This window comes from Primulina tabacum, chromosome 2 (assembly GCF_025594145.1).
Source record: "Primulina tabacum isolate GXHZ01 chromosome 2, ASM2559414v2, whole genome shotgun sequence".
NCBI classification, from domain to species: Eukaryota; Viridiplantae; Streptophyta; class Magnoliopsida; order Lamiales; family Gesneriaceae; genus Primulina; species Primulina tabacum.
In genome coordinates, this window is record NC_134551.1 from 41832693 (window position 1) to 41853314 (window position 20622).

The 20622-nt window shown below is 36.8% G+C and overlaps 4 protein-coding genes across 4 annotated transcripts; 2 read left to right on the forward strand and 2 right to left on the reverse strand.

Moving 5' to 3' along the window:
- Positions 1 to 4297: 4297 nt before the first annotated feature.
- LOC142537925 (GDSL esterase/lipase At5g03980-like) lies at positions 4298 to 6055 on the forward strand. The gene is made up of 5 exons (XM_075643385.1): positions 4298 to 4607; positions 4782 to 4994; positions 5077 to 5225; positions 5340 to 5613; positions 5708 to 6055. Exons 1-5 carry the CDS (start codon positions 4346 to 4348, stop codon positions 5914 to 5916), a joined length of 1107 nt encoding a protein of 368 aa, XP_075499500.1. The 5' UTR covers positions 4298 to 4345; the 3' UTR covers positions 5917 to 6055.
- Positions 6056 to 13302: 7247 nt separating this feature from the next.
- On the forward strand, positions 13303 to 14996 carry LOC142537926 (uncharacterized). The gene is made up of 2 exons (XM_075643386.1): positions 13303 to 14108; positions 14173 to 14996. Exons 1-2 carry the CDS (start codon positions 13458 to 13460, stop codon positions 14626 to 14628), a joined length of 1107 nt encoding a protein of 368 aa, XP_075499501.1. The 5' UTR covers positions 13303 to 13457; the 3' UTR covers positions 14629 to 14996.
- Positions 14997 to 15713: 717 nt separating this feature from the next.
- Positions 15714 to 16055, reverse strand: LOC142537685 (uncharacterized). The gene has a single exon (XM_075643180.1). The coding sequence runs from the start codon at positions 16053 to 16055 to the stop codon at positions 15714 to 15716; it is 342 nt and encodes a 113-aa protein (XP_075499295.1).
- A 264-nt stretch (positions 16056 to 16319) lies between these two features.
- LOC142537688 (uncharacterized) lies at positions 16320 to 18385 on the reverse strand. Its single transcript, XM_075643181.1, has 5 exons — positions 18137 to 18385; positions 17880 to 17972; positions 17227 to 17475; positions 16898 to 17146; positions 16320 to 16823 (listed from the first exon to the last, which is right to left on the reverse strand). The coding sequence occupies exons 1-5, from the start codon at positions 18383 to 18385 to the stop codon at positions 16320 to 16322; spliced, it is 1344 nt and encodes a 447-aa protein (XP_075499296.1).
- Between the last annotated feature and the right edge of the window lie 2237 nt (positions 18386 to 20622).

Sequence of the window (20622 nt, forward strand, 5' to 3'; positions counted from 1 at the left end):
TCAAGTCTAGTGAGTCTAAAGACTCAACATGTATATATCGTGTATAACAAGTAAATATATATAATAAAATCCCATGCAACGTAAAAATATGGTATCGTAAAGCGTACGGTGAAAATCGTATCATGAATAATTATAACTACGTGCATATCTGAAAATCATACGTAAAAGCTTTGCTCAATAGAGCTCTGTCATAACATATCATAATTTTCTGGTAGAGATAATGTTTCTAAGCAAGTGGCCCATAACATACGTAAGCGCCTGATCAGACTAAACCACAGTATACTGGGCGGTAGAGATCAATCACAGCCCTTGGACTGGATGTCCGTACCCATACATAATCATAAACCGGTCGTAAGTCACCGGGCGGAGAGGTCCTCGGTTGCGCCTACCGACTTCCAAACCCATAAGCATAAGGTGGCCACAAGACATATAGCATATATCTCAAAAATAAACATTTTATATTTTTATGCACGTAATATAATTATAACCTTATTTTTACCGGATGAGTTGGATCGTTCTCAGGCTTGCTGCGACTTACTACTAATATGTGACACATGCAATAAATCTTAATTTGACAAAATTTTAACAATAGAACAAAAAACGAGACGATTCGGACCAACAACTTGATTTTTAACCATGGCTTCGTACCAACCCGAACCAACATTAAACCGACGTTTAACCATGATTAAAAATACCCCAAACATACTGAAAAATATGCATACTAACTGTAAAACACGAAAATAGGTGAAAGGAATCCAAAAACATAAAACACTCTTTCGAGAGTCATTTTGGCACCTTTCACCGTAAATTCTCGTACGACCTCTAAACTCGACCAAATCACGAACGGCCAAAAACACGACTTTCCTAACTCATTAAGGTATTGTCCAGTCCAAGGCCATGGGCTAAAAGCCAACCAAGAACTCAAACCAACCTCAAAACCGAAGATGAAAGTTGCTGTCAAAAAAAAACCAGCAGTGGCAACTTGTGCGTTTGTGGTGTAAACTCTGAAATTTATTGACCAAGGGCTTGAACCACCTCCCAAGGACTCTTATTAACATCCTAAGGCATGGCTTGGACCATGGCTAAGGGCTAAAAGCCAACCACAACCCATCCAACACCTCCAAAAACCGAAAGTTACTCACAAAGAAACATGATGAAACCGAAATGTGCTTGGGATGTTTTGGTGAAATGTTGATGGATCCGTGAACCAATCCTTGAAGGGATGATTTGGTCACGTCCTTGACATGTTAAGGTAGAGTTATAACCATGGCTACGGCCCCTAGGACAGCCAAGATTCGAACACAACCATTAAACAACTCAATGACAGAAACCTTGACACAAAAACTGTACTCATGGAAATGTTGCTGCCACTTCTTCCTCCTGAGTGTATGGACCTAAACCAACGAACCAATGACACCCTAACACACTCTAAAACATTCCTAGAAGCAGCCATGTGTGCCTGGAAAACGAGCCACTCACTGTAAGCAACAAAACACACCAAACCGTGAAGTTGAAAACCAAAAGAGCCAAGAAATTCTGTACAGATTTTTGCTTGGAAAGTTGCTGTCATTTTCGTGTTGCTTGCTTGAATCCTGCTTATATAATTGAAGAGCAAATAAACAATATATACATGCCTGGAATTTGTTTTGACACAAAACAAATCAAAACGACAATACGACGCGACGGAACCGAGTTGGATTTCTCCTCTTGTTCTCCTACTGTTTTGCTCTTGCTTTCACGATTATTAGCTGCAGTTTTCTGCTAATTTTCGAAGGTGAGGTTGTGGGGAAGGTAGGTGATGAAGGTGAATAATATAATAGGTGTTAAAGGTGCCATTATATGCCTTTAGTTTGGGAGTTACAAGTCAAGAATTTGAGTGGTTTGGTTTTGAATGGTTTCTTCTCCTCTTGTTGCCTTTGCCATTCACGACTTTTTGCTCAGCTGATCCCTTCTGGTTTTTCGAGTATATTAGTGTAGGATATGTAAGTAATGAAGATGAATGGTATAAGTGGTGTTAAATGGGTCATAACATACATTAAAATGGGAGTTACAAGTGAAGGAGGTGAATGGTTTTTGAAATGCTTCTCCTTCCTTTGCTAGCCGATGATTTTGTTCCTATTTTTGCTGTACGATCAGCTCACTTTCTAGGCTCATAGGTTGATGGGAATTGAAGTGGAATTGTAGTATTTGAATTACCAATAATTAGTGAATTAAAAATGAGTAATTGAATACACCATGAAGTGCAATTAGGAGTGGTTTGAATGGAGAGTTATCAACCATTGAATTATTTTAAATGTTGGACCCAAAATTATTATTACTAATTTGCATGGTATCTTATTGATTAAATCTTGTATTTTAAATTCTTAAGGTTTAATACACTTATTATATATATTTTTAATGAATTACAATTTAATTTAGAGTAGAACATTGCATGGCATGCTTGACTTAAAATTTATGTATTTAAATGTTATGTTTAAATTTCTTGACTATTTTATACCTAGCTTAATTCATCCTCCATTTATTTACATATTTTTTTAAGCTTTAATTAAATATTAACCAAAAGAACTTATTTACCAACTTAACTCTAATTAATTTATTAAATCCCAAGGACATTCTTTTTCTTTAAATTAAATTATTCTTTGACTTAACTTAAATTTAGGAATGTCTTTCTTATTATTAATCTTATCTCTAATCTTCAAACTCCGGTCCGTCCTCGCGTATTTAACTGAAAAGATAAAACTAAACTTTTGCATTTAAAATAAATAGTTATGACTTGTCAAATATCAAAATGAATTAGACCCTTCATAGTAATAATTATGCATGGCTTATACGTAGTCTGATTTTCGGGTCGTTACACAGACTTTCCGTTAACAATTGTTAGGATCATCTCAGTTTTTAAAGAAAATTTTAAAAAATTTACACATCACCTTCTAACTTTATCTTTGATCCTGAAAACTTAATAATCCTGAAAATTTTGGTGATGATGAATCTTCATTCGTATTGGTAGGGAGTAAGCCACTGACAACGGTAGGTGTAACAATTTCTATGATTTTATTGATTTACGAGCTTCTAAATTTTTTTAAAAAATTTGATTATATGTATTTTTTATATTGCATTATACATTTTTATACATTAATATACTTCTAGAACAAAAATTTTAAAATATTTCAAAAAACAGGAGATTGACTACATCACTACAAGGCTTTGATATTCATGTTAAAAGAACATTGTTTTGTAATTTAGATATTTGAATATATGCCCCTTCCATAATTTTATTATTTTCGTATATGCCAGTTTGATTATTTTAATATAATAGTATGATTGAAAAGTAGTGTTTATTTAATAAATCTATTTATTTGTGTAATAATAATATATATTTAAATTTTTTAAAAAATAAATACAATTTAATAATAGAAAAATATAAATAATTGATATCCACTATGTTTCAAAATTAACATACTAATTATTATTTTGAAAATTTATATGGGTATCTGATTGGATATTGGGTAGAATAATTTTATCTGTCCCAATCCAACATATATATATATATATATATATATATAATTCAGTTAGACATCATCACTATTGTTTTATTTTAGATAATATTAATTTAATATTAACAAATAAAATTTGTGTCCACAGAAATGTACGGTAAAATTGTAATAGTTTAGATGCATCACCTTCTAAACTTTATCTTCCATGGTAACAACTTAATAAAAGTTATTCAATAATCTTTTGATAATTAAAATTTTAAAACATACGTATATATATATATAAATTGTTTCATTGTTTGGCAGTTTTGGGAGATGAAAATTGATTTGTTAGTACTTTTAATTTGGTCCATAAAATAATGCAATCGTGTTTGGTTCGATGATAAGATTAATGAATGATTAACAAATAAATGATAGATAAGAAAATATAGATAAATTAAAAATCTTTATGCCATGTGCTCAAATTACTCTTTTAATATCCTACGATTAAATCCACTTTGATTTATCCCACGTTATCCACAATACTTATAACATGGAAGAAATAAAATCCACTTTGATTTATCTTTATCTATATTTTTTAATCTAAAACGATTTATTTTAATTTCATCTCATAAATTGATGGAAAATCGATTAATTAATATATTAAATAATTCAAATTTGAATGTAAATCCTTCATCAAGAATTTAAAGAATCCCAAGAAAAGGCAACATCGGAGTCCTAATAGAAATACACATCGTCAACTATAAATATGACTCTAACCCCATTAATTCATTGCCAATAATCATTATTATCAGACGACGCATACATCTTTTTGCAAATATAAATCTTTTCTTTCTTTCCATTTCCGTGAATCGATGTCTCATCAACGGGCTCTCGCCGCCTTCTTGTTTCTTGTTTGTTATGCTTTACTATCCATTGTTAATGCTCATCCATTGAAAATTTGCAAGTTTGATCGGATCTATCAGCTTGGAGATTCGATTTCTGACACTGGAAATTTGATACGTGAGTATCCTATCGGAGTCAACACTGCCTTCGCAAGACTTCCTTATGGAGAAACTTTTTTCAAGAACGCCACGGGTCGTTGTTCAAATGGTTTTCTTATGATCGACTATATAGGTATAAATTTTATTAATACGGGTAAATTCGATAGGGGACTCTTATACTTAGTTTTTAGGTCACGTATAGTCTTGGGAATAATTCAAAGTTATTTATTTTCAATATATATATATATATTGTTTTCAATTGGTTGATGCGGTAATAGTACATCTATAATCGTGTTGTTTTTGCTAGCCATGGATGCTGGTCTTCCATTGCTACCGCCTTACAGAAACACAAGAGCAGACTTCAAGCATGGAGTCAACTTTGCGGTTGCAGGCTCCACCGCGTTATCCTCGCAAGTTTTGGCAAGCAAAAAAATTTTGAATCCTGTCACGAATTCTTCTCTCGATGTACAGTTGGGTTGGATGTCGTCTCATTTCGATTCTATCTGCCTTGATCACAGAGGTCACTAATTAAACTTTTTCGTCTTCAAATAAAATATTTCAAAAATTTGTAAACAATTTATATGTTTCGAATTTATGTATAGATTGTGTTGAGAAACTTCATGATGCCCTTTTCATGGTTGGAGAAATCGGTGGGAACGATTACAACTACGCAATCTTTCAAGGAAAATCGATTGAAGAGCTAAAAAGCATGGTGCCGGATATTGTTAATACCATTATGGAGGGAGTCAAGGTAATTTTAAAGGGGAAACAACAATGAATGTGTTATTCTCAATGTTTCGATAACCATTATTTAAGCAACTACAAAATTACGTACTAATTGTATGTATTTGTGTTTAATTTGCAGAAAGTGATTGGTTTTGGGGCTACAAGAGTGGTGGTTCCGGGAAACTTCCCCATCGGATGCCTCCCAATCTACCAAACGGCTTTCCAGTCCAACGTGTCCATAGCATATGATGAGAACCAATGCCTCAAACAGTTGAATGACTTCGCGACATACCACAACCAGCAACTCCAACAAGCCATCCACAAACTACAACGAGAGATACCAAATGCCATGATCATCTATGGAGATTATTACAACGCCTATCAATTTCTGCTCAACTTTGCACGATTTTACGGTATGTTTCTCTTATTGTATATATGCAGTAAACCATTACGGGCGCTGCAACACTCGTTAGATCATAAATAATTGATGTTTCTGTATTCTTGTAGGATTTGATTCCGAAAGAGCTTGTTGTGGGATTGGAGGCAAATACAATTTCGACTTGACAAGAATGTGTGGAGCCGATGGTGTTGAAGTTTGCTCGGATCCTCATCGATACATAAGTTGGGACGGAGTGCATTTAACTCAAGAAGGATACAAGATCATGTCGGCTTGGTTGATTAATGAAATCTTCCACAAGTTTCATTGTCATTTCTGAATTAATGTCGGAGTACCTTTTATTCTTTATATGTAGCCTAAACATAGCTAAATAGGAGCCATTTTTATAAGTAAGATTCAATTAGATATTATTTTCATTATAGAGTTGATCACATTTAAATATAATAAATTTTGTGACATGTTTTGTTTATATTTTCCTAGATCCTCAATTTCCTTTATTTGTACTAATATGTCAATTAATCAGTACCGTTCATTTACGGCTTCAAAATCTTGATCACAAGTCAAGTAATCAGATAATTCTGAAGTTGGTTTTTCAAATCGAGTTATATTTGTTTCGTTTTTATTATTTTTAAAATTTTGTGTAATATCTTATATAATTTTAGTTAATTAGAAACATTAAATTTTTTTTTAACACAACATCTTATATAGAAGAAACATAGATACTAAAAAAAATTTATTTTAACAAAATATTAGTATTAATCAAAATTTATGTTAATATACTTGCGTATATACATTCTTCAAAACTAGTGCATCATGTAATTATCACTGAAGGATATTATATATTTTGTAAATAATAATAAAAAATGGAAAGAATTAACTTTTAATATAAAATACATTTTTGTTATTTTGTAGTTTATTCCATTTGGTAAATGGAAATTCGTACACCCTAATATTTTTTGTAAAAATAGTAGGCCAATATTTTTATTTCCGTTGGAAAGCTTGGGATAAAATATGTACAATATTAATTTTAGATATTAAAAACAAGAATTTTTCGTTATATTATTATATATAACAAAAGATATGACAATTTTTTAAAAGTAAAAATATTAGTTGTTGACATATGAAAAATCTTGGTGAATCAAAGTTTTACAATATAGAAAAGTAATTTTAAGGTAATGTTGTCAATTAATAAACACGAAAAATCATATGAAACTCTCTCACATAATAAATAATTTTGTGAGACATATTTTTTATCCGATCTATGAAAAATAGTATTTTTTATGTCAAAATATTACTTTTCACTTCGGATATAGATCGGATCGACTCGTCTCACTGATATAAATTAATGAGAGCGTCTCATAAGAAATCTACTCATTAATAAATTAAATAGATAAGATGGAATGTTGCTAATATTTTTTTCAAATATAAATAACATAATTCAAGATAATATTGATTAAAATTATATAATTTTTTAGTCAAATTATGAACTTTGTAATTGTTTAAAATTTTCAAAATATATTTATATACCGCCTTATGATAGTTACAACATATATAGAACACTTTCTCATTTTTCTCTCTTTTTCTGCTTGAGGATTAATGTCGGTAAGAAACCAATTTTTTTAAATGTTATTCTTCATTGTTTTGATTTAGTCGGACGAATTCAAAATCAATTTTGTTTTTGAGTAATTTTTGTAATTTCGCTTGGTCTTTCAGTGTTGTTTCCATTTTTATGGTTTTCATCAGAAGATCGATTGCTTGACGCGCGTCAGGGTTATTCTTTTAAAAGATGGTTTGATTTGACTTGGTGCAAATTACAAAGCACTTTCTTTTGTAATCAATACTTAGTAGTAGTTGGTGATTGGTTGTTAACTGCTTTTCAATTGGATTGATGTTCTATCATTTGTTCTTCGTGGAGATGTTAGAGGAAATATGAGAAATAGATACTTTATCGAATGGTTAAAAGTATGTTTCCGTGAAACGTGTCCTCTCCTGATTAGGGCAGGATTAAATGCAAATTTATTATCTTTCCTCAGTTTTCTCTTTATGACTCTTGTTATTTATATTAAGGATTTTAATGTTTTATATGCAATCCAGATAGTTCATAAGGCTGCTAGTTTATGTTGTTTGATGTAGCTAAGTTTGCGCATTTCCAGATTTTTATCGTCCTAATGATCCTCTTATTCAATAGGTCTTTGCCAATCGACTGAGGCTTCAAAGAGAAGTGGAAGTCAATTTAGATGAGGTCACGTGTTGATATTATCTTATTTATTTAATTGGATAGGAACTTATCTATCTTTTTATCTCTATCTTTATTAGTATATTTCTATTTTAAATTCCTTAGATTAGGTTATATTATCTCTTTAGGCACCGTTTGGTAACCTATATAAGTGGTTATCTTATGTTAAATTCAATCTAATATCGTGATTAATATGATGACAATGTTTGTATACTTATCTTTGGGCCCTTTACAATTAATTGTTAAACTCATATAATTAATGCTCAATGCAGCCCAACATAATTTATGCAATATCTAATGTAACATGTACTATAAACACACATTTACCGAAATAACCTCGAAGTCATAATATTTGTTTTAACATTCACCGACAAAAATCATTTAACTTCTTTCCACAGCCGCACATAGGAATGAAGCAGATCTCTGGGCCATTAAGTTCTTTTGAGAATGCTATCATGTTTCAAAGGGCTAGACCTTTCCATACCTATCACTTTTACACAAGATCCGGTTTTTCTGTTTGTGTTTTTTCGGATGCGAAGGAGGATGAACCTACTTTGTTCACTTCTCTGTATTCATGTTCTTTTCATTACTTTTTTCTAGTATATTTACCTTCTTTTTACGGCTTTTTTTTGTTGTACAGATTATATACTGTGGGGCTCCAGGTCCGATATCTAAATACTAATAATTTTAACTGTATCAAACCAAACGATTTAATAAAATATATAATTTCTTGTTCACAAACTGATAAAAACATCGTCAGAATAATTTAAATGTCTCAAATGTTTGAAATATAATTTTCAACATGTCAAAATAACTAGTGAACAAAAGTAATCAAAACATCATCAAATAGTTCCTAAGACCCGAGAATCCCACTCTAACTCGTATATCCTCGCCTAGAACTGGACTCTGGCATCCCAAGCCTCGCCTCACCTACCGTCAAGCACATGAAAACAAGAGGTAGCCGACGTGCCGGTGAGTATAAACCCAGTATGATACAATCAATAACATATGAGAATTTAAAATTTCACAAAGTTCATATAAATCCATAAAGATGCAATATAATGCAATGCATGATCAGAAGCTGTGGGCTATCAATAAATTTCAAGATCAAGTGAATCATCTGGTCATAGGGTACCCAAGGGAATAGAATCACCCAGCAACAGCCACCGACTCATCCGCTCGGAGTGGGGTGCTGTGTTCTACAATCCCAGGACTATGGTGCGCCTATAGAGAGTGTTCAGGCCATAGTAGCGACCTCCGCATACACTATGCCAACTCAACTGTAGCCCCATACGTCCAACAAATCAATAAATCAAGGCGACCTCCGCCATATCAAATCTGAATCAAAAAGTGGCTCAATATGCAATGTAATGATGCAAATCAATATCATCATTTCGATATCATAATTAACTCATCTCAATACAACAATCATCATCAAATCACCAATAGTTCATCGAGCCATAGAGTTTTCAATTTAAAATAAAAAATGATACTTTTACCTCGTATGCTACCGACCGTAACATACCTTTCAAATATTACCAAAAGAAGATCGAAATGTGTAGTTGAGAAATCTTGAACCTCTGAATTCTACTATAACTCAAGAACTCGGATCATTTATCAAAACAGAGCAATTTCTGTAAAAAATTCATAATTAATTCAATACTTCCTCAAATCAAGATCCGCAATTGGATATACAAGAAAACTCAAAGCCCAACAATTCTTCTTCATAAAATTTTGTCAAATAAAGTCATTTACTCAGCCGTTCATAATCTGAAACATACAACATAATTTTCGAAATTCTGCATCCGTACCAATCTGACACATTTTAGTATTTCGAGCATAACTCCCTCAATACTCAATGGAATCAAGCCCAGTTTATATCATTTCGAAGACAAGACAATGTTCTATAACTTTCTTTTGAACAACAAATTCAGAATCCCAACCGATTAATACCAGAATTCGAATAAACAAAAGCCATGGACACAAACTCGGGATTCTAGACCAGCTTTAGTAAATATATCATATCTCTTTCATTTCTTCATGGAACTGAGTGATTCTTGAACCAAATCGAAGCTAACTCGATTATCTACAAGTTTGATGAAGACCATAGCTCCAAAATCCAACATCAAATGTCCCATAAACACGAAATACAGAAGGCGTGGAAATTGTTCTTCGTACATAAACAAGAAACCATTCTCATATCCCATTTAAATTCAAACCAACACAAATACAACATCTCCAACATCTCAATATCTCAAATATCAACTCAAATATCAATTCTAAACTTCAACCCATTTCCAAACTTGAATAAAAATATAATACACTTACACCATCTTGAAGAGATGATCACGAATCTAGCTTTATTTCTAAATTTCCTTGAGCAAATCTCCCTTAAAATTAGAAAGAAGTTTGAAAATGGAGAGGAAATAGATGAGGGTTCGATGGAGAAGAAGGGAAATGATTACTGAAGGTGAAAGTTGACTCAAATAATGATTTTTCGCGTCTATAGCGCCGTAGCGCCACTTTTTTAGCGCCTCAGCGCCAAACCTTCGCAAACTAGCGCTTAGGCGCCACTTTCTAGCGCCGCAGCGCTTGAATAGTAACCCGATGAACAGTACCGTGAACAGTAATTTTTTTTTTCGAATTTTTTTTAAAATTAGGGCATTCCATATACTTTTCAATATAAGTTGTTATATGGTGTTTTTCGTGTTTGTCAGAAGACCAGTTTAAATGGTTTGAACTTGTGGCATAAATCTATGTGAGGCCCGGGGCCGAAGAGGGCGGGGGGTGATCGCCGGTGCCATGAGGTTGCACGGACAATGAGCGGCTCCTGGCAGGCTTCTAGGCGGAGGGAACATGGATGAACCGATATTACACCGGAATGAGAGGGATTCCGAGACTGTTCAATGTAATGGACTGTACAGTTGAAGAGGGCTTAAAAGATTTGATTTGTACTATTCATATCACGAAGGTGCATCTTCTTTTCGGTAGATCATCACATAAGAACTCCAAAGTTAAGCGTGCTTGACTTGGGGCAATTTTGAGATGGGTGACCTCCTGGGAAGTTTCCCAGGTGCGTGTGAGTGAGGACATAAGCACGCTGGAAAGACTCGTCTTGGTACAGTGAGGACAGTCATCAAATCTGGGGCGTTACAGTTGGTATCAGAGCCGACCTCTTTTAGTATTGATTACAAAAGAAAGTGTTTTGTAATTTGATAGAATTGAAGAAGCTTTGCTGCTGCTTTGTTGGATGATTTTTGTCGTGGCTTTTTGATTCTTCCTTCCAATTTTTGTTCAACTCTGCATGTTAGTTTAGGTTGTATTCCACGATCTTCCATGTTGGGTAGTGGCCTTGCCTGGTCGCATAGTTCTTCTCCTAAGCAAACTGCAATTCTCTTGGGCTTTCATCAGTTGAACTTTTGCTCATGGGCTTCCAAATGGGCTTCTTGGATTATTTTTTAGGCACAACAATTGCCACCTAGCCAATTTGGGCCAATGACCAATTTGGCCAATTTTGGCTGTTTGGTCATTCTCTTGGGCCAGCTATTTACAAACCCCGTGGCATCACATGGTTGAGAAAGGAGTGGTTCTATGGACTTGAAGATGAATTAATCGAGACGCAAGGTTTTCTTCCATCAAGTTAAATCCAAGTGTGCATTCCCTGAATCCCCTGATTCCTCTAGTGTTTTTCAATCTGGGGTTTATCAGTGCAACTTCTCTGTAGTGAAAAAATCTTGTCTCTTACCATCTTCTTTCCCAAACAACCCCTTATTCCTCTCACCTTCCTTAAACCCTTCTTCATCCTTTTGTTTCTCATTTCCCCACAAATATCCATCGGCAGCCCCCGATTTTCTTGAAAAAAACGCCGCTCCACGCTGCTACTCCTCATTTCTTGACTTCTCGCATCTTCCCACGGCTTCCAGCATTTAAAGTCTTCCATTTCTCCTCATCCATCCACTGCATCGACTCATCCTGCGGTTACAGGAAACAACGCGTGCCAGCGGAGGCGGTCTTCGGGGTTCATCGATTCGGCCGCCCACCTCCGAACCGTAAAGCCTCCCGAGACAGGTAATTCTTTGAACTCCTTCTCTAGTGTGGAAAGTAGACCCAATTTGAAGGTGCGGTTGTTTTCGTGCTCTATTAGCTTCATTGTATTGTTACTGTATCCTAAAACCGCGTAGCATATTTCTGAAAGTGAAAATTTTCAGCGGTTACCATAGCAATGAGGCAATATGGTTCTTCGATGTTGCAGAGACATCAATCGATTTTTTTGTTGGGGCGAACTCACTTGGTTATCGACGTGACTCTCTTTCTATAATCAACAAAATGTCGACTTTCAGATACTGTCTTCCTAGTTGTTTGGCTTCGATGTATCATCCTATTTTATTTTTCTTTTGATTTTCCTTGTACTCACAGGTCTAGAGATGTCCCTGGAGATTCTACCTTGGTAGAAGTTTTCAATCCAACCATCAACCCGTCTTACCACCAAATTCCCTTAACTGTTGAGAGTATTAACCTGTTGTTCCCCCTATCCACTCTAGAGCCTAGTGCTTTGTTGTTAGATCGCACGGTGGCACCGCTTTTTGAGTATGCCAAGTTTAAATCTTTACCACGAGGCGATGCAAATTGGAACACTTGGGTAGACCGGTTGAAAAAGTTTGATGGTAATACCTGGCGGAAACAAGGTCTTTACCAACTCATTCAAATGTCTACTTTTGACCCCACTTTCAATATAGATCTTCTCGAGGGTGCTATCAGGCTATGGGCTCCTCCTTGTAATTCCTTCATACTTCCTTGTGGTCCCATGTCTATCACTTTGTAGGATATCCTTCTGTTTACGGGTCTTCCATTTCTTGGGAATGAATTTGCTAGTTTAGTGGATACTCAAGACTTGCCTCAGCATTCCGAACAATACTTGAATCCTTCATCCTATTCCCAAGTTATCCGGTCTTGGTGTGCCCTTAGAAGAACTTCTCCCACCAGCGATGAGCGCATATCTTTCATGTGGGTGCTGATATGTAAATACCTCTTTTGTCCCTCTTCTGGCAAGCCCACCATGGAATATTTAGCTTTTGCTAGGTCTTTAAGTGTTGGGCATGTCCATGGTCTCGGTGTGATGTTATTAGGGTCACTTTACCGATGCTTGAATGTCGCTGTAAATGAGAACCCCTTTCTAAGCTCAACGGAGCCATGTGGATCCTTCAAGTATGGCTGTTTTCTTACTTCCCTGAACTAACATCTCCTCCTGGCTCTCTCACTGAACATTTGTCGTGGAAGGACCTTATGTCCTATCAAAGTGACTTCACTGTCGTGGATACTTTTTCATTCCTTCAGTCTTTACCATTCGATAGGCCAGCCCGTCGTTCGATTTGCTTCATGATTAAGGTCGAAGATTACCCGTGGATTGAACACATGGCCAATGTGAGGAAGACTGCTGATCCATCGTCGATGCTATCCGAGTAACCATTCTTCACCCGAGATTCTTAGTTTGTGATGGGACATCTCCTCGTGATCAAAGCACTCATTCCTTTGAGTTTTACAATCCAGCATTGTACCCTTCTCAGCTCGCTTTATGCCCGAGTCTCCCTTCTAAAACATTGCATCTGCCACATTCCATCAACGACATGATGAAAACAGAGCTTTCCCAGAAAAAGTTCACTTCATTGTCTCTCATCGATTTGTCCGAGCAAGTGAAATTCTTGAAGAACCCTGTCATTGAACATCCCATTACCGTATCAGACGGCTATTCTGATTGGTGGGCTATGAGGTACACTTTTCTTGTTCCTACGGCGTTAAAGCTTTCAGGTACGCACATTCGCCCTTATACTTTTGTTGTGGTTTGTTATAGTCACTGCCTGAGATGTGTTATGTTTCTTTTTGCAGTTACTCAAGATATTCATAAAGCACTAGATCTGTCAGTTGCCCGAAACAACAAGAAAGGTACAGAACCACAAGTCGTCCCTGCCAAATTGCATACCCCTAAACGAGGAAAAAAGAAATCTGTGGCTCAACCATTGAGGAGACGAACTCGATCCACCACCCAACTGCCTCATGCAATTCACCCACTCACTTCCACTCCTGTGGTTGGTACTATGATAGTGGAAAATGATAACTCCTCTTCAACCTCTGGTCCTTCGGCTGATCAAGAAACCGAGTCAGATGATTATGTCCGATTGGCTACTCCTTTGGCCTCACTTAAACATAGGAAAGTTCTCCCAGAATGTCATTCTGATGACGTGGCAGAAAAACCTCTGAAGACCAGCTCTCAATATCAGGTAATAACCATTCTATTCTTCCTTTCGTTATCATTTGGATCTAACTTCCTCTTTGTCATTGTAGGATTTATCAACACAGCGGGCGATGGTCTCTTCTGTCGAAGAGATTTTGGACTTCGACTTCAGCTTCCTAGACTCGAGACCATCCCATGTGGCCTCTTCTTCGAATCTCCCCTCTGGCTTGGAGCTAGCCACCGCAAAAGCTTCACTGCGTCATTTTCTGAACATGAATCTCAATGCCTTAGGGGACCTGGAAAAAAACACCATTTTGTCTGCTGTGTCTATTTTGAAAAGCAGCCCTGATTTCCTCCTATTCCCACTACATGACGTGCTGAATGCTTTGCCAACCATATTCTTGGCTTTTCAGGACTCAAGTTCTACGTGTTCGGAGATGTTAATTCAGGTGCAGAACTTCAAAGAGCAAAAAAAAAAAATTTTGATGGCATGCTCTCTGAAAGAAAAATCGCTCTATCCATTTTACATCAAAAAAACGCGGAGTTTGACGCCAAGGAAGAATTAGTAAAGAAGTTAAAGATGGAACTCGCCCAACACAAAGCTGACATGGTAACCCTTCTACATGACAGTGAGGTTTTAAAAGTTTCCACTGATAGACTCAAGGTTGATATCCAAGGCCTGGGCGAAGAGTTAGTAAGTCAAAAACATGCATATCAACAGTGGAAAGACGCCCTGAAAACAGCGGAACATACTCGGGCAGAGTGCCTGTCTAAGTGGGAGGAATTACGCCATCTTGACCTTTCTTAAATGCTCATGCACCACCATTTAACATTTCAGTTTGTTATTTTGTTCGATGCTCAGACTGTCTTATGGTAGTTCTTTTAATTTGTTGTATTTCTTTGCCATGATTTGGCTTACTGTTAAATTTTGGGTGCTAGAATTATATCATATCTGTTGCTGGGTTTGTCCACTGGTGTTTGTACAGATTTGTATTTCTGGGATGTCAAGATTACAGGGGAAAATCTGCCCAAATTTCTGTAAAAGTAAATTAAAAAAAAAAACACACAACGGCAAAATAGCCTGTTTCCTTCAATATTATCACCACACGCTATCACCATTGCTCATTGTCACCCATACTTTCCAAATAACATCAAATTATCGAAATATATAATAAACGCACTCTACACGTCATAAATTTGGCTATCAAGACAACACATCATTCTCTTAAAAGCACATCAGTTGCAAAAGATTCTATGGGCAAATTTTCTTTTATTTATTCACAGATGTTCCACCACTATTTGCAAACAGGTTTAACAAAGAATGACTGAAAGTCTATTCCTCCCCTCTTTACAGAACTTCTTACAAGTTGATATGACATATTCAAACCAAGTGGCCATCTAGCCTACTCCGTACCAGACTTCCTTACATCCAACTGCATGAACCATTTATATCCGATATTCCCACCCAACTACTGGGGTAGTAATGCTTCGAGTACTTGCCATTGATGCACCTCCTGTGTGGCTCACCATCCAGACTCGCCAACCAGTACGTATTTCTATCCAACACTCGATGAACTTTAAACGGTCCTTCCCAATTGGGCGACCATTTACCGAATTCCCTATCTTTAGATCCGAGGGGTAGAATTACCTTCTAAACCACGTCTCCCTCCTCGAATATCTTTTTATTCACGCGCTTATTGTAACTTCTAGCCACCTTGGATTTCTGAAATATCAAAGCATTAAACGTTTGCATTCTCAACTGATCCAAATCCTCTAGTTCCATAATCATTGCTTCCATGTAGAGCTCTGGTTCTAATTCATTCTGCTTCATCACTCTTAACGAAGGAACCACCACTTCCATAGGCAATACTGCATCATGTCCATAAGTCAAGGTGAAAGGGTTCAAACCAGTAGCACTTCTCTTCGATGTCCGATAAGCCCACAAAGTTTCTGATAATAGCCGGTGCCAATCTCGGGGGCTGTCCTCCATCATTTTTTTAACATCTTAATCAATACTTGGTTTTAAGCATCAGCTTGACCATTGGATTGGGGATAACGAGGTGAAGAATTAATCAACTGGATCCCATATTCCTCAGCAAATTCCTTCATTTCCGATCCCACGAACATAGTTCCCTAGTCGGTTGTGATCGATTGCTGGATTCCAAATCTGTGAATTATATGCTCTTTCACAAATACAATAACATCTTTCTGCTCTATTTTTTTCATGGGGAGGGCTTCAACCCATTTGGTGAAGAAATCAGTAGCCACAATTATAAAGGAATTTCTCTTTAGATGACGGAGGATAAATTTTGCCTATCAAATCCATGGCCCACCCCTTAAATGGCCATGGCTTTATGACAGTATGCATTTCATCAGCTGGCATCCTCTGAATATTTCCATGTTTTTGGCATTGCTGACACCCTCTCGAATATATTATACAATCATTTAGCATCGATGGCCAGTAGTGGCCATGCCTGCAGATTAACAACCTCATTTTGATCCCTGACTGGTGCGCCCCACATAATCCTTCATGTACTTGCTGCATTACTCTCATGGCCTCTGGGAAACCCAAACACCGCAACAAAAAATCATCATCCCCTTTCCTGTACAGTTCATCTTCCATCAAGACATAATGTAGAATTCTCATCTTCAACCCGTAATGCAACTTTTGCTCATCATTCCTCAATGCATCCTTTCTCTCTTCTCTCCGATCCCCGGCGAGTTCAACATCAATATCAAAGGTATCCACTTGTATTCCTCGCTGGTAAATAGAAGGATGATTTTTTTTTTGTACCAACAAAAATTTGTGGGTGAGCTCGGGCGATATCCTTAAACAGAAGCAATCTGAGCCAATTCATCATCTTCCCAGTTGTCTTGTCTTGGCACGTGTTGGAAGGTCACATCTTCAAAATCGTCAAGGAGCTGTGAAGCAGCTGTAAAATAAGGGGCTAACGCCAAACTTGAACATTTATATTCCCCGGACATTTGCTTGAGAACCAGTCGGGAATCTCCAATAATCAACACATCTTTAGCACCCAAATCTCGTAGAATTTCTAAGCCAATCACTAGCGCTTCATATTCAACCTGATTATTGGTGCATGAAAGTCCAGATTAAATGACATAGCTGTCTTAACTCCCGTCGGGGAGGTTATCACGACTCCAACCCCTGACGCCCTCTCTGTACTTGAACCATAAAATTTCAAAGTCCAGGATTGATTGACACAAAAAACTGGGATATCCACTGGTGCACTCCCTGCCACATCGACCATAGGGTGGTCTGCCAGAAAATCAGCAACAGCTTGGCCTTTCATCGATTTTTGGGGGCAATAAATAGGTAAACTCGGCCAATGCCAGCGACCATTTTCCAATCCTCCCAGTGAAAATAGACCTGTGAAGCATGTATTTGACAAGATCTGTATGTGAAATCACATAAACTCTTAAATGGATCAGATAATGCCTCAATTTAGTACATGAATAATATAAAGCCAAACAAATTTTTTTTATGACGGAATATCTAACCTCCACCTCTGTAAGTGATCGACTCAAATAATAATGGCCTGCTCATGTTCTCTTTGTTGTTTTGCGCCAAAAGACATCCAATAGAATCTTGAGCGGCTGATATATACAGTTTGAGGGGAAAACCACGCCTTGGGGGCATCAGAACAGGAGGTTTAGAGAAATATTCTTTTATTTTATTGAAAGCTTCTTGGTGACTTTTTTCTCATTTAAATTCTTCCGAGTCTTTCAACTTTAATAATAAAGAAAATTCTCGAGTTTTACCTGCCAAGTTTGAGATAAATCTTCTTAAATAATTTACCTGACCGAGGAATCTTTGTAGCTTCTTCTTATTCTTCAGTGGCATCACTGCCATGATAGCTTTAGCATTATTTTTGTCCACCTCTACTCCCCGCTGGTGAACTAAAAACCAATGAAATTCCCAGCTTGTACACCGAAAGCACATTTCAAAGGATTCAACTTCAAATTGTGTTGCCTCATCCTTATAAAACTCTTCCTAAGGTGGCCAAGATGAACTGATGCTTTTTTCAATTTAACAACAATGTCTTCAATATATACCTCCAAGCACTGACCGATCATATCATGGAAAATGGTATTCATGACCCTTTGGTAAGTTGCACTTGCGTTTTTTAAACCAAATGGCATAACAAGCCATTCGAACGTGCCGATTGCCCCAGGACATCTAAAAGTTATTTTGGATACATATTTCTCTGCTATTTTTATTTGATTGTATCCTGAAAATCCGTCCATGAATGACATCAACTCGTTTTTCGCCACTGCATCGACTAACATATAGGCCACCGGCATGACATAAACGTCTTTCGGGGTGGCACAATTTAAATCCCTGAAATTTATGCAAACTCGAAGCTTCCCATTCTTTTTCATAACAGGGACTATTTTTGCAATTCATTCCGTGTATCTTACTGGACGAATGAATTTCGCTTTAAGCAATTTTTCGATTTCCTCTTTTACCCTTGCTTCAATGGCCTCGGACATCCTTCTAGCCGGCTGTCGGTATGGTTTGAAATCATCTTTAATTGGTATCCGATGTTCCACCAATTTACTGTCTAAACCCGACATATCTTCATATTCCCAGGCGAAACAATCTTTGAATTCCACGAGAAATTTCACAATTTCTTTCTTCATCTCTTCCTCTAACAAGTCACTGATATAGGTAAGTTTGGGGCATTCCACGGTTCCCAAATTCACTTCTTTCAAAGGATCCTGAGTCTCTGGATGTCGATCTTCTATCTGAGCCGGAGGTAAGACTATATCTTCCAACTGTAATTTTGTTTCCTCACTGTTATTACATTCATCTTCAAATATTATTTCAGTTCCATCAATGTCCCACAATTCCTGAGATTGTACTTCATTCACTAGATGCTGCAATGTGGCTTTCCATTCGAAAGTTGCAGCCACTTCCATCTCTTCTTTAGTGAAATTAATCATCGACCTCCTCGATAATAGATCGGACCATGGGTCTAGGAGAGACCATGGCGGTGGGTTTGAGAATTTTTTCAACTGCTTCTCTCACTTTTTTAGTATCCATGTAGACTGCACCTTGCTGTCCATTCACCTTGTAGTCACAAATTTTAATAGGACTGAAGGCTCCATCATAATACCTAGCCTCTATTACATTTGAATTAGATTGATACGGCTGCGAATCAGCCTACACCACTTCCATCTCATCCCCTTTCCACATCAACAGTAACTGGTGCATGGATGATGGTACACAATGGTTGGTATGAATCCAATCTCTTCCCAACAGAGCATGGAAGCTAGCACTGAAATTGACCACGAAAAAAGCTGACAACAAGGATCGAGACCCTACAGTAACATTTTCTGGCAACCCTCCTAAAGTTTTCGTAGATTCTCCAGTAAAAACCGCCACAGAGACTTCGGTAGGAATTAGGTCTTCTACATTCTTCCCCAACTTCTGAAGGATTCTGTATGGTAAAATATTCATAGCAGATCCATTATCTATCAGTACCCTAGACAATGAATTTCCATTAACATGTGCTATAATATAGAGTGGTTTGATGTGTTTAGTAATCTCATTGGTAGGTTGCGTCATCAACACTCTTTTCTCTTCATCAAAAAGAACACCAACGCAATCATTCGAAATATTGGTTTGAATGGATTCCCTAACACTTTGGTTTCCAGTGTATACATCGAATTCAAACATCGTTTTGCGTTTAAACTCCTCTGGCAACATTAATGAGCCAGTGGCACACTCAAATGAAACGATAATCTGTCCTACCTTGTAAGTAGCCTTCTTAACTAGTTCATTGTCTTCCTCTGATAACAAGTCATCATCTTCCCCATTATCCTCGGTAGCCTTCCTCCCAAATTTTTTCTTCCCTTTGAACGACTCCTCCATCTTAGATCTGCGCTCAGCAGCTTTCTCTCTCAACACACGTCGTTTTTGGGTCCGAGAAAGAGGTTTTGAGAACTTTGGATGTTCTACACGCTTCCATATACCGTTGAGGATTGCTTTGGGAGGAACAACAAAACGAGGTTTCTTTTCATATTTTTTATCAGAGCTTAGAGGTGCTGGCCTATGTATTATCTTCTGGACCAACTGTGGGTCCCTTCTTCTCTCACCATTCGCCAACCCAGGAAACGAGCACCTTCTGAGGTACTGGTTCTCTGGCCTTTTGGCCATAGATTCCCTATCATACCTCATATTCCTCCAACTATAATGCACACCACTCCCTCTGTAATAGCGGTCTTTTTCATGAAAAATTTCTGTTTTCTTCTTCTTAACCTCAAATATCATTTTCCGAGGTACCCAACACTTCTTTAAAGTAAATCTTGGCCTAATGGACCTGTCCTCACCTCCACTCCTTCTCCTCTCATTGATTAAGAATCGCAAGTCAGTATTGCTCACATTCACATTTGCTACCGAGGTAAAATGATCTTCATCCACTGTCATTGTTTCCTTCTTCTCGGGAAATTTCAGGATCCCCTTGTTAATTTTTCTTGTAAAACATTTTTGAAAGCCCAACATTCATTAGTATTATGGTTAAAGGAATTGTGATACT